We start from the raw sequence: 13,403 nt of genomic DNA, 5'->3' as shown, positions 1-13,403 counted from the left end.
CTGTCGTCGTTGTGTTTGTTGCCGACCTTTTGTTGTTGTTTACAGGAGGAAGAGTAAACAAGCCCTCAGAGACTACAAGAAGGTGCTGCTGCAGCTGGAAACACTGGAGATCAACGTGGGCGACCAGTGTCGCAAAGAATTCACTGGTACTCACACACACCTCTGACCTCTGACCTCTGACCTCTAACCTCTAACCTCTAACCACTGACCTCTAACTTCTGACCTCTGACTTCTGACCCCAGACCTCTAACCTCTAACCTGTAACACCTAATCCTAAACCCTAATCTTAATCCTGAAATTAGAAACCGTCACAATGTCAATTTCAGCTTGTTTCTGAATTTGTTTCCCAAAAGTCCACTTTGTCCACCATGTCCAATGTGTCCACCATGTCCACTCTGTCCACCCTGTCCAATGTGTCCACCATGTCCACTGTGTCCACCCTGTCCACTGTGTCCACCATGTCCACTCTGTCCACCCTGTCCACTGTGTCCACTCTGTCCAATGTGTCCACCATGTCCACCCGGTCCACTGTGTCCACCATGTCCACCCTGTCCCCCCTGTCCACTGTGTCCACCCTGTCCACTGTGTCCACCATGTCCACTCTGTCCACCCTGTCCAATGTGTCCACCATGTCCACCCGGTCCACTGTGTCCACCATGTCCACCCTGTCCCCCCTGTCCACTGTGTCCACCATGTCCCCCCTGTCCACCATGTCCACTGTGTCCACCCTGTCCACTGTGTCCACCATGTCCACTCTGTCCACCCTGTCCTCCCTGTCCACTGTGTCCACCCTGTCCAATGTGTCCACCATGTCCACCATGTCCACCCTGTCCCCCTGTCCACTGTGTCCACCCTGTCCACCCCCTTCATCATGTCCTGTGTGATCACCATTATTAACGCCACGCTGAGTGATGTGATCAATGCAGAGGAAATGCTAATGCTAATGCTAACTTGTCCTCCGGCAGACCTGATGACGGAGATGATGGACCTGAGCAGTGACGTGGGCGGACCGGGGCTCCCCCTGCTGGACTACAGGACCTACGCAGAGCGGGTGTTCTTCCCCGGCCAGCAGGGGGCGCCGCTGAGCCGGCAGCTGGACCTGCCGGACTCCCGCAGGCCCACGGTGGAGCAGGGCCTGCAGCAGCTCAACAACCTGCTGAACAACCGGCTGTTCCTCACCAGGGTGGGTGGAGCCCCCTGCTGGGGGCCCTGGTACTGCAGGACAGTAGTTACCTGGTACTGCAGGACAGTAGTTACCTGTTACTGCAGGACAATAGTTACCTGGTACTGCAGGACAATAGTTACCTGGTACTGCAGGACAGTAGTTACCTGGTACTGCAGGACAGTAGTTACCTGGTACTGCAGGACAGTAGTTACCTGGTACTGCATTACAATAGTTACCTGGTACTGCAGGACAGTAGTTACCTGGTACTGCAGGACAGTAGTTACCTGGTACTGCAGGACAATAGTTACCTGGTACTGCAGGACAGTAGTTACCTGGTACTGCAGGACAGTAGTTACCTGGTACTGCAGGACAGTAGTTACCTGGTACTGCAGGACAATAGTTACCTGGTACTGCAGGACAGTAGTTACCTGGTACTGCAGGACAGTAGTTACCTGGTACTGCAGGACAATAGTTACCTGGTACTGCAGGACAATAGTTACCTGGTACTGCAGGACAGTAGTTACCTGGTACTGCAGGACAATAGTTACCTGGTACTGCAGGACAATAGTTACCTGGTACTGCAGGACAATAGTTACCTGGTACTGCAGGACAGTAGTTACCTGGTACTGCAGGACAATAGTTACCTGGTACTGCAGGACAGTAGTTACCTGGTACTGCAGGACAATAGTTACCTGTTACTGCAGGACAGTAGTTACCTGGTACTGCAGGACAATAGTTACCTGTTACTGCAGGACAATAGTTACCTGTTACTGCAGGACAATAGTTACCTGGTACTGCAGGACAGTAGTTACCTGGTACTGCAGGACAATAGTTACCTGGTACTGCAGGACAGTAGTTACCTGGTACTGCAGGACAATAGTTACCTGGTACTGCAGGACAATAGTTACCTGTTACTGCAGGACAATAGTTACCTGGTACTGCAGGACAATAGTTACCTGTTACTGCAGGACAATAGTTACCTGGTACTGCAGGACAATAGTTACCTGGTACTGCAGGACAATAGTTACCTGTTACTGCAGGACAATAGTTACCTGGTACTGCAGGACAATAGTTACCTGGTACTGCAGGACAATAGTTACCTGGTACTGCAGGACAGTAGTTACCTGGTACTGCAGGACAATAGTTACCTGTTACTGCAGGACAATAGTTACCTGTTACTGCAGGACAATAGTTACCTGTTACTGCAGGACAATAGTTACCTGTTACTGCACTACAATAGTTACCTGGTACTGCAGGACAATAGTTACCTGGTACTGCAGGACAGTAGTTACCTGGTACTGCATTACTGCACTACAATAGTTACCTGGTACTGCAGGACAATAGTTACCTGTTACTGCATTACTGCACTACAATAGTTACCTGTTACTGCAGGACAATAGTTACCTGTTACTGCATTACTGCACTACAATAGTTACCTGTTACTGCAGGACAATAGTTACCTGTTACTGCATTACTGCACTACAATAGTTACCTGTTACTGCAGGACAATAGTTACCTGTTACTGCAGGACAATAGTTACCTGTTACTGCAGGACAATAGTTACCTGTTACTGCAGGACAATAGTTACCTGTTACTGCACTACAATAGTTACCTGGTACTGCAGGACAATAGTTACCTGGTACTGCAGGACAGTAGTTACCTGGTACTGCATTACTGCACTACAATAGTTACCTGTTACTGCAGGACAATAGTTACCTGTTACTGCACTACAATAGTTACCTGGTACTGCAGGACAATAGTTACCTGTTACTGCAGGACAATAGTTACCTGTTACTGCATTACTGCACTACAATAGTTACCTGTTACTGCACTACAATAGTTACCTGTTACTGCAGGACAATAGTTACCTGTTACTGCAGGACAATAGTTACCTGTTACTGCACTACAATAGTTACCTGGTACTGCAGGACAATAGTTACCTGGTACTGCAGGACAGTAGTTACCTGGTACTGCATTACTGCACTACAATAGTTACCTGTTACTGCAGGACAATAGTTACCTGTTACTGCACTACAATAGTTACCTGTTACTGCAGGACAATAGTTACCTGGTACTGCAGGACAATAGTTACCTGGTACTGCAGGACAATAGTTACCTGGTACTGCAGGACAATAGTTACCTGTTACTGCAGGACAGTAGTTACCTGGTACTGCAGGACAATAGTTACCTGGTACTGCAGGACAATAGTTACCTGTTACTGCAGGACAGTAGTTACCTGTTACTGCAGGACAGTAGTTACCTGGTACTGCAGGACAATAGTTACCTGGTACTGCAGGACAATAGTTACCTGTTACTGCAGGACAATAGTTACCTGGTACTGCAGGACAGTAGTTACCTGTTACTGCAGGACAGTAGTTACCTGGTACTGCAGGACAATAGTTACCTGGTACTGCAGGACAATAGTTACCTGTTACTGCAGGACAATAGTTACCTGGTACTGCAGGACAGTAGTTACCTGGTACTGCAGGACAGTAGTTACCTGGTACTGCAGGACAATAGTTACCTGGTACTGCAGGACAATAGTTACCTGTTACTGCAGGACAATAGTTACCTGTTACTGCTTGTTGAGGCCAGCAGGGTGGGATTACAAGTAACTAGTTACTGTGTGCAGTTCATCCACACGCTGGAGGCCCAGCAGGGCTTCTCGCAGCGCGACCGCGGCTACGTGGCTAGCTTGCTGACCATGGCGCTGCACGACAAGCTGGAGTACTTCACGGAGGTGATGAAGACGCTGCTGCAGGACCTGGTCCAGCAGTACGGCGCCAAGAACCCCAAGCTCATGCTGCGCCGGTACGTCATCAAACGCACCTCCAGTCAGACGGGCGGAGCAGGATGAGACTGAGGCTTGTCTTTCAGGACGGAGACGGTCGTGGAGAAGATGCTGACCAACTGGATGTCCATCTGTCTCTACTCCTTCCTCAAGGTACCTGTCTGTCCCCCCTCACCTGTCTCTCTGCCTCCTCACCTGTCTGTCCCCCCTCACCTGTCTCTCTGCCTCCTCACCTGTCTCTCTGCCTCCTCACCTGTCTGTCCCTCCTCACCTGTCTGTCCCCCCTCACCTGTCTCTCTGCCTCCTCACCTGTCTGTCCCCCCTCACCTGTCTCTCTGCCTCCTCACCTGTCTCTCTGCCTCCTCACCTGTCTGTCCCTCCTCACCTGTCTGTCCCCCCTCACCTGTCTCTCTGCCTCCTCACCTGTCTGTCCCCCCTCACCTGTCTCTCTGCCTCCTCACCTGTCTCTCTGCCTCCTCACCTGTCTGTCCCTCCTCACCTGTCTGTCCCCCCTCACCTGTCTCTCTGCCTCCTCACCTGTCTGTCCCCCCTCACCTGTCTCTCTGCCTCCTCACCTGTCTGTCCCCCCTCACCTGTCTGTCCCCCCTCACCTGTCTCTCTGCCTCCTCACCTGTCTGTCCCCCTTCACCTGTCTGTCCCCCCTCACCTGTCTGTCCCCCCTCACCTGTCTCTCTGCCTCCTCACCTGTCTGTCCCCCCTCACCTGTCTCTCTGCCTCCTCACCTGTCTGTCCCCCTTCACCTGTCTGTCCCCCCTCACCTGTCTGCCCCCCCTCACCTGTCTCTCTGCCTCCTCACCTGTCTGTCCCCCTCACCTGTCTCTCTGCCTCCTCACCTGTCCCTCTGCCTCCTCACCTGTCTGTCCCTCCTCACCTGTCTGTCCCCCCTCACCTGTCTCTCTGCCTCCTCACCTGTCTGTCCCCCCTCACCTGTCTCTCTGCCTCCTCACCTGTCTGTCCCCCTTCATCTGTCTGTCCCCCCTCACCTGTCTCTCTGCCTCCTCACCTGTCTGTCCCCCCTCACCTGTCTGTCCCCCATCACCTGTCTCTCTGCCTCCTCACCTGTCTGTCCCCCTTCACCTGTCTGTCCCCCCTCACCTGTCTGTCCCCCCTCACCTGTCTCTCTGCCTCCTCACCTGTCTGTCCCCCCTCACCTGTCTCTCTGCCTCCTCACCTGTCTGTCCCCCTTCACCTGTCTGTCCCCCTTCACCTGTCTGTCCCCCCTCACCTGTCTGTCCCCCCTCACCTGTCTCTCTGCCTCCTCACCTGTCTGTCCCCCCTCACCTGTCTCTCTGCCTCCTCACCTGTCTGTCCCCCTTCACCTGTCTGTCCCTCCTCACCTGTCTGTCCCCCCTCACCTGTCTCTCTGCCTCCTCACCTGTCTGCCCCCCTCACCTGTCTCTCTGCCTCCTCACCTGTCTGCCCCCTTCACCTGTCCTGTCTCCCTGCCCCTTCACCTGTCCCCCCCTCACCTGTCTCCCCCCTCACCTGTCTCTCTGCCCCCCTCACCTGTCTCCCCCCTCACCTGTCTCTCTGCCCCCCTCACCTATCTCCCCCCTCACCTGTCCTGTCTCTCTGCCCCCCCTCACCTGTCCCCCCCCTCACCTGTCCCCCCCCCTCACCTGTCTCTCTGCCCCCCCAGGAGGTTGCGGGGGAGCCGCTCTACATGCTCTATAGAGCCATCAAGTACCAGGTGGACAAAGGCCCGGTGGACTCGGTGACGGGGAAAGCCAAGAGGACGCTGAACGACAGTCACCTGCTGCGAGAGGACATCGACTACTGCGCCATGGTGACCATGAGACCCGTCTCCCTGTCCAGCCGTCTCCCTGTCTGTCTGTCTCTTCTCACCCGTCTGTCTCTCGGCCCCCCAGACTCTGACGGTTCTGGTGAAGAACGGCGTCGAGGTTCAGCCGTGTCCCGTTAAGGTGTTGGACACAGACACTATCACACAGGTAGGGACCTGTCTGTCTCTCCGCCGGTCACCCACCTGTCTCCCTGCCCCTCACCTACCTGTCTGTCTGCGTTGGTGCAGGTGAAGGATAAGATCCTGGATCAGGTCTACAGAGGAGCCCCGTTCTCCCAGAGACCAGCAGCAGACAGCTTGGACCTCGGTACGTTCTCTACCTGTCTCACATGTCTCATCTGTCCCCCCCGTCCCCCCCGTCTCACCTGTGTGCCGTCTGTTTCCCGCAGAGTGGCGTTCAGGCCAGGCGGGTCACCTGACCCTGTCAGACGATGACGTCACCGCCGTTGTTCAGGGTCGCTGGAAGCGGATCAACACGTTGCAGCACTACAAGGTAAAACCCTCCGACCAATCAGAGCGCAGCTGGCCCTCTGACTCCGCCTCCTGCTGACCTCTGACTCCGCCCTCCCTCAGGTTCCAGACGGCGCCACGGTCGCTCTGATTCCTCGGTCCCAGAGTTCAGGAGGCGGAGTCAACCAGGTGTTCCAGACCGGAGAGAGTAAGAGCTGGACTGAGTTCAAACTGTTTTTCAAAGTAAAAGCAGCCATTTCACCTGAAAAGGTTTTTAACTGCGAAACTTCATGAGCCTTGTTTTTGTTGAAGCGTCGTCATGGAAACTGAGTGGATGAATGGATGAGAGGGTGAACTGAGGGGATGAGAGGACGAGTGGTCCTCTGGTTCACCTCCACTCCCTGACCTGACGGTTTCCACGGTTACTGACAGACTCTGTGGTCGCCATAGAAACGCCGATGCTGGAGGGCGAGGAGGAGGAGGGTCTGCGTCTGTGGCACCTGGTGAAGAGCAGCGAGGACCCGGAAATCCCCAAACATCGGAAGAGCAGCATGAGGGAGCGGGAGAGGGCCAAGGCCATCCCGGAGATCTACCTGACCCGGCTGCTGTCCATGAAGGTCCCTACCTGTCTGTCTGACTCACCTGTCTGTCTGACTCACCTGTCTGGCTGACTCACCTGTCTGTCTGTCTGGCTGACTCACCTGTCTGACTGACTCACCTGTCTGGCTGACTCACCTGTCTGTCTGTCTGACTGACTCACCTGTCTGTCTGTCTGGCTGACTCACCTGTCTGTCTGACTCACCTGACTGACTCACCTGTCTGTCTGTCTGACTGACTCACCTGTCTGACTGACTCGCCTGTCTGTCTGTCTGACTGACTCACCTGTCTGTCTGACTCACCTGTCTGTCTATCTGGCTGACTCACCTCTCTGGCTGACTCACCTGTCTGTCTGTCTGACTGACTCACCTGTCTGTCTGTCTGGCTGACTCACCTGTCTGTCTGACTCACCTGACTGACTCACCTGTCTGTCTGTCTGACTGACTCACCTGTCTGACTGACTCACCTGTCTGTCTGTCTGACTGACTCACCTGTCTGTCTGACTCACCTGTCTGGCTGACTCACCTGTCTGACTGACTCGCCTGTCTGTCTGTCTGACTGACTCACCTGTCTGACTGACTCGCCTGTCTGTCTGTCTGACTGACTCACCTGTCTGACTGACTCGCCTGTCTGTCTGTCTGACTGACTCACCTGTCTGACTGACTCGCCTGTCTGTCTGTCTGACTGACTCACCTGTCTGGCTGACTCACCTGTCTGACTGACTCACCTGTCTGTCTGTCTGACTGACTCACCTGTCTGTCTGACTCACCTGTCTGACTCACCTGACTGACTCACCTGTCTGACTGACTCGCCTGTCTGTCTGTCTGACTGACTCACCTGTCTGACTGACTCGCCTGTCTGTCTGTCTGACTGACTCACCTGTCTGGCTGACTCACCTGTCTGACTGACTCGCCTGTCTGTCTGTCTGACTGACTCACCTGTCTGACTGACTCGCCTGTCTGTCTGTCTGACTGACTCACCTGTCTGACTGACTCACCTGTCTGACTGACTCACCTGTCTGACTGACTCGCCTGTCTGTCTGTCTGACTGACTCACCTGTCTGACTGACTCACCTGTCTGACTCACCTGACTGACTCACCTGTCTGTCTGACTCACCTGTCTGTCTCACCTGTCTGTCTGCAGGGGACGCTGCAGAAGTTCGTGGACGACGTCTTCGTGTCGATCCTCAGTACAAAACGTCCGCCGCCGATCGCCGTCAGGTTCTTCTTCGACTTCCTGGACGACATGGCGGAGAAACATGGAATCGACGACCCGGAGACCGTCCACATCTGGAAGACCAACAGGTGAGGGCCACACCTGGACCCCCACCTCTCCTGACGGCCACTTCCCGTCTGTCTGTCTGATGTGTCTGTCTCTCCGGGTGTCCAGCCTCCCCCTGCGGTTCTGGGTCAACATCCTGAAGAACCCTCAGTTCGTCCTGGACGTCCAGGTGAGCGACAGCATCGACGCCGTGCTCTCCGTCATCGCCCAGACCTTCATCGACTCCTGCACCACCTCCGAGCACAAAGTGGGACGGGTACGAGCCTCCGCCCGTCAGTCTGCCTCCGCCCGTCTGTGTGTTTTAGCCCCGTGACCTCACGCTGCTTTTCGTCCAATCAGGACTCTCCGGTCAACAAGCTGCTGTACGCCAGAGAGATCCCGCGATACAAGCAGCTGGTGGAGAGGTGAGTCTGGCCTGGACCGAGACCTCACCTGGTTCTGGTACCAGTAAGACCCGGAACCCGAGCGGCCCTCAGGACAGACGAACAGTCGCGCCAGCTAGCACAACGGCTAACACCTTAGATAGAGACACGAGATGCTGCGCGGCCTCCAGCGCCGCCATCTTGGAGTTCTGCCTCCGGGCTGAAGATCCACCAGAACATCTGTTAACTGAAAACTTAAAAAAACTTTGAGTTTTACTTTGAAGTGTCCAAAAGTTAAACTTCTGTTTATTGTGAAAGTCTGAAATGTTTTGGAGTCGTTTACATAAATGTTTTATACTGTGTGTGTGCGTGTGCGTGTGTGCGTGTGTGTGTGTAGGTATTACAGTGACATCCACAGCGCTGCGTCCGGCTGCTACCAGGAGATGAACTCCACCCTGACGGAGCTTTCAGGGGTCAGTAAACCGTAAACACACTGAATGTGTGTGTTGTTGTCCAGATGGAGATGTTAACTCCGCCCACTGTGTGTGTGTGTGTGTGTGTGTGTGTGTGTGTGTGTGTGTGTGTGTGTGTGTGTGTGTGTGTGTGTGTGTGTGTGTGCGCAGAGTTTTGCCTCGGAGATGAACAGTCTGGTCGCTCTACATGAACTGTACAAGTACATCAACAAGTACTACGACCAGGTAACTAACAATCAATCGATCGATTTAGGTCTAGTTTAGCACTAGTTTGAGATTAGGACTGGTTTAAAACTAATTTAGGATTTGCTTGAGACTAGTTTAGGGATGTTTGAGACTAGTTTAGGACTAGTTTGTGGTTGTATTTTAGACGAGTTCCTCCTGATGTTTCAATATTAACATTTATTAATAGTTTTCAGTCTCTGAAGATGTTGAACATCGGCAGGAAACAGGAAGTGACCCTCACCCTAATAGACTGTGTGTGTGTGTGTGTGTGTGTGTGTGTGTGTGTGTGTGTGTGTGTGTGTGTGTGTGTGTGTGTGTGTGTGTGTGTGTGTGTGTGTGTGTGTGTGTGTGTGTGTGTGTGTGTGTGTGTGTGTGTGTGTGTGTGTGTGTGTGTGTGTGTCAGATCATCATGTCCCTGGAGGAGGACAGCTCGGGGCAGAAGATGCAGTTGGCCTACCGGCTGCAGCAGGTCGCCGCCCTGGTGGAGAACAAGGTCACTGACCTCTGAGGAGGAGGAGTCACGTCGAGAGAATCCTATTGGACAGCTGTTACGCTGTGTCTTCCTGCTGTGTGTGTGTGTGTGTGTGTGTGTGTGTGTGTGTGTGTGTGTGTGTGTGTGTGTGTGTGTGTGTGTGTGTGTGTGTGTGTGTGTGTGTGTGGTCTCTGGTTCCTCCGCACAGCAGCCATTAATCTAACATGAAAGTAAAGTTGATCTTAGTGACCCTGAACTAGCCAGCTGTGTGACACACGACAATCTAACCAATCACATCAGGGAGCACCCTGGTTACTTTGCACTACGTTTCCCAGAATCCCCTGCTCCCCGCTGCTGCCTGAGTCCAGAAGCACACTTTGGAAGGTTCCTCCTGCTGATCTCTTTGTACATTTTTGCCTTTTCTACTTCAAACCAGCGGCTTTGACTTTGATCTCGCTCCAGCCTTCAGGAGCTTTGAACCAAAACGCAATACCAGAATCACAAGTAGGGGGCGCTAAAAGTTGCATTTCACTGTGATTCCCGGGTCTACGTCTTCTTCTATTTCCACCACGTGAGCGCTGCCTCTGCTGGACCGGTGCCGGGGGGGGGGGGGGGGGGGGGGGCAGTCCTTTGAGTCTTCCTCAGTCCAGGACTTCTCAGGTCTACACGAGTGCAGGTTTTCTCTGGACTGGATTTGGACGCCAGCGGCGAAGGATCCGCACCGCGACCACCGGGTTCTCCCGGGGTCGGATCAGTCGTTTGGGACCAAACTGGAGGCGTTTGAGACAGAGACTCTGTCTCGCCCCCGAGACGTCACGTCCACGTCAGTGATCCGGTCCGACCCCCCCCCCCCGGTCCGCCGCTGGCTGCTGATTGGCCGCCTCGCGCTTCCTGTCAAATTACAGGAAGCTCAACTGGACCGGGACCAGAACACGACTGGACGACTGTTCAGGGGGTAAAGTCACAGTCAGACGGTCGTCTGGTTTCCTGAGGGGCCCAAGTAATCAGAGTATTTAGAGTACAGGTTCCTGGTTCACTGGGAAACGTCTGGGACAGTTTGTCTTCCAGCTTTGAGACGTGAGCGAATCTCAAACCAGAGAAGAATGACGAGAGGCCGGATTCACACCCAAACACTGAAAAACAATCTGCGTGTGTGTGTGTGTGTGTGTGCGTGCGTGTGCGTGTGTGTGTGCGTGTGCGTGCGTGTGCGTGCTAGATAGTCACTAACTTATTGTGTGTACATACTGTAAGTCCTATTTATACTTATTTATCCCGGCTGTGCCTTCACCCTTGCAGCTAGGTGGCGCTGTCTGTGTCGACAGAAGCCTTATTGGAAGTGTTTCCCGGTGCATTATGGGAAAACAACCTTTTAAGGGTTTATTGAACCAGCGGAGAGAAAACAACTGCTGCATCCAGAAACCTGAACAAAGAGCCGAGCTAGCGCAGCGCTGGAGCCACAACCAAGTATTAAAACATGTTTTCTAGCGGCTTAGCTAACAGTTGAACTCGCGTCGCCATGGAGACGATCTGCTGCGGCGCCGGGACCAAACTGAGCCTTGGTCTCCTCACCTGAACGTAGAAATACTGTAATACTGCCAGTGTTACGACGGCTTGTTACTCGGCAGTAGAGTATTTGACGTTCCTACAAGTGTCAAAAGTTTGTATTGTTTTTACTGCGTTTCTAACGTGATGAACTCTGAGGCTAGCTTACCGCCTCCTTACAACAGCTAGCGTAACAAACGTGCCATCTCCCACTGTCTTCTTGAATGAACTGTTCCGGCCAAGCGAGTCGCTGACGCCTGCGGGCTGAATGTCGGCGGTGAGCGCCGCCCTGCAGGCCGTTCGCAGCTGCGGCCGGCTCGTCTCACCTGATTGGACGGCGACTCGCAGAGCGACGTGTCGTCCTGCGGTTCAACGGCCGAACCCAAAGGACCACTTCCTCACCAAGCAATAACTGTTCAAACGGGACAATCCGGTTTACCGCGCAGGTTCTACAGGGTCACAGTCCCAGCACGGGTCAGGGGTCCAGGTCCAGGTCTCCAGGACATTCTGGTTTGGCCTGGGATCGTCCTGGACCTGCCTGGACCGTCTCTGACGCTGTGGAACTGATGCATTCAGGACTATCTTGACAATTCTGGATTTGCCAGGCAGGTTATGTTCTGGAGGGTCGTTCATCTGGCAGAACCAGGATCCTGAGACCATCTGTCCTGGATTCTGTTGGACTGTCCTACCAGGGGGAGTCCCAGATAGTCCTGAATGTGTCGGTGTCCTCCTCGGCCCCCCAGGCTTCCGGGTGTCCCCTAAAATTAAGGATCTTCCCAGTTCCTTCAGAATAGTTCTGGGCTCTCTTGTGTTTTCCTGAGCTGTCGTGTCACAGACCTTCTGGAACCCGCGGGACCATCCAGGACTTTGGGGCGTGATCAGTCCAGGACCATCTAGGACTTTGATGGACTGTCCCTGGTTGTCTTGGACAGTTCTTGAATGTCTTGGATTGGTCCTGAAGGATCCTGGCAGGTTTTTCTTTACGTCTTCTGTAAACCTCCAGGCCCGTCCCGGATGTTCCTGAAGGTTCCAGATCTTTGGGAACCTCCCAGCACTATCCTGGGCTTTGCTCAATTGTCATGGCAGGATTTGTTCTAGACCTTCCTGGACTTTCTCAGAATGTCCCCAACTGTCCTTGACCTTCCTGATCGAGAAACTCATGACCAAGACCATGAAAGTTCATGTCCGACACCTTCGTCCAACCTCTGGAACTCTGATGGACTTTGTGAAACCTGGACTGTCCTGGACCGTCCGGACCTGCCCTGATGAGTCCAGGACGGTCCAGGTTTGTCTTGAAAGGATGGGTCCTGGACCTGCTCTGGGGCAGACCGACTGGACCTGGACTTCCCAGCAGACGGACTCTGTTTCCTCTGCTGCTGAACCGATCCAGAATCGGGACCAGGTCCTGCTGGTTGAAGCTTCTGGACTCTTCTTCTCCTTCTTCTCTTCTTTCTGATGATCTTTGTGTTTGACCTTCTGTGTTTTCTGGGCCTGTTTGACCCGTAGGTGTAGTTCTTCACAGTAGATTCTGCATGCGTGTGACGATGATGATGATGATGATGATGATGATGATGATGACGATTTATGGTGCTTCTTCAACTTTTGTTTCTTTGCTTATGTTTAAAGATAATGGGCGGAGCTTCTGCTCTGCTGTGCCACTAATGATGCACCTGGTCTCTGTACAGTTTGATCCTGGGCTCTGATTGGTCGAGCTCCGGATCCTGGGCTCTGATTGGCCGAGCTCCGGATCCTGGGCTCTGATTGGCCGAGCTCCGGATCCTGGGCTCTGATTGGCCGAGCTCCGGATCCTGGGCTGTGATTGGTCGAGCTCCGGATCCTGGGCTGTGATTGGTCGAGCTCCGGATCCTGGGCTCTGATTGGTCGAGCTCCGGATCCTGGGCTCTGATTGGTCGAGCTCCAGATCCTGGGCTCTGATTGGTGGAGCTCCGGATCCTGGGCTCTGATTGGTCGAGCTCAGTTTGTTACTGAATCTGAAACAGAATTTTTTCTACAAGGGAATAAGATCTTTCAGGGTTTGTATAGAATAAGTGTGACGGGTTCTAAAGACGTTCGGACGACTTTCCTACCGACGGTGTACAGTTTGCTAACAGCGTGTAAATAAATGTGTGAGGAAGACGATGGTGATGAAGAGTCTGTCTGCAGCACTGACGTGTTTCTACGGTGAAAAGGCAGGAGTTTGTATCTTGTACAAATAAAGTCTAA

At 53.4% G+C, this 13,403-nt stretch overlaps 1 protein-coding gene across 1 annotated transcript in view; it reads left to right on the top strand.

Moving 5' to 3' along the window:
- The window catches only part of plxnb3 (plexin B3), a 68,901-nt gene extending 58,656 nt beyond the window's left edge, over window positions 1-10,245 (top strand). The window contains 16 exon segments of the mRNA XM_080521812.1: window positions 46-146; window positions 966-1,183; window positions 3,798-3,976; window positions 4,043-4,109; window positions 5,617-5,763; window positions 5,846-5,926; window positions 6,007-6,085; window positions 6,168-6,271; window positions 6,352-6,436; window positions 6,679-6,845; window positions 7,969-8,129; window positions 8,215-8,362; window positions 8,446-8,510; window positions 8,866-8,941; window positions 9,092-9,166; window positions 9,570-10,245. Coding sequence (XP_080377938.1) covers window positions 46-146; window positions 966-1,183; window positions 3,798-3,976; window positions 4,043-4,109; window positions 5,617-5,763; window positions 5,846-5,926; window positions 6,007-6,085; window positions 6,168-6,271; window positions 6,352-6,436; window positions 6,679-6,845; window positions 7,969-8,129; window positions 8,215-8,362; window positions 8,446-8,510; window positions 8,866-8,941; window positions 9,092-9,166; window positions 9,570-9,674 — 1,858 coding nt within the window. The 3' untranslated portion in view covers window positions 9,675-10,245.
- The last annotated feature ends 3,158 nt before the right edge of the window (window positions 10,246-13,403 follow it).

This window comes from Blennius ocellaris (assembly GCF_963422515.1).
Source record: "Blennius ocellaris genome assembly, contig: SCAFFOLD_66, whole genome shotgun sequence".
In the NCBI taxonomy this organism is placed as follows: domain Eukaryota; kingdom Metazoa; phylum Chordata; class Actinopteri; order Blenniiformes; family Blenniidae; genus Blennius; species Blennius ocellaris.
Note: the sequence above shows the minus strand (reverse complement) of the source record. Positions and strands in the feature narration are given on the sequence as shown.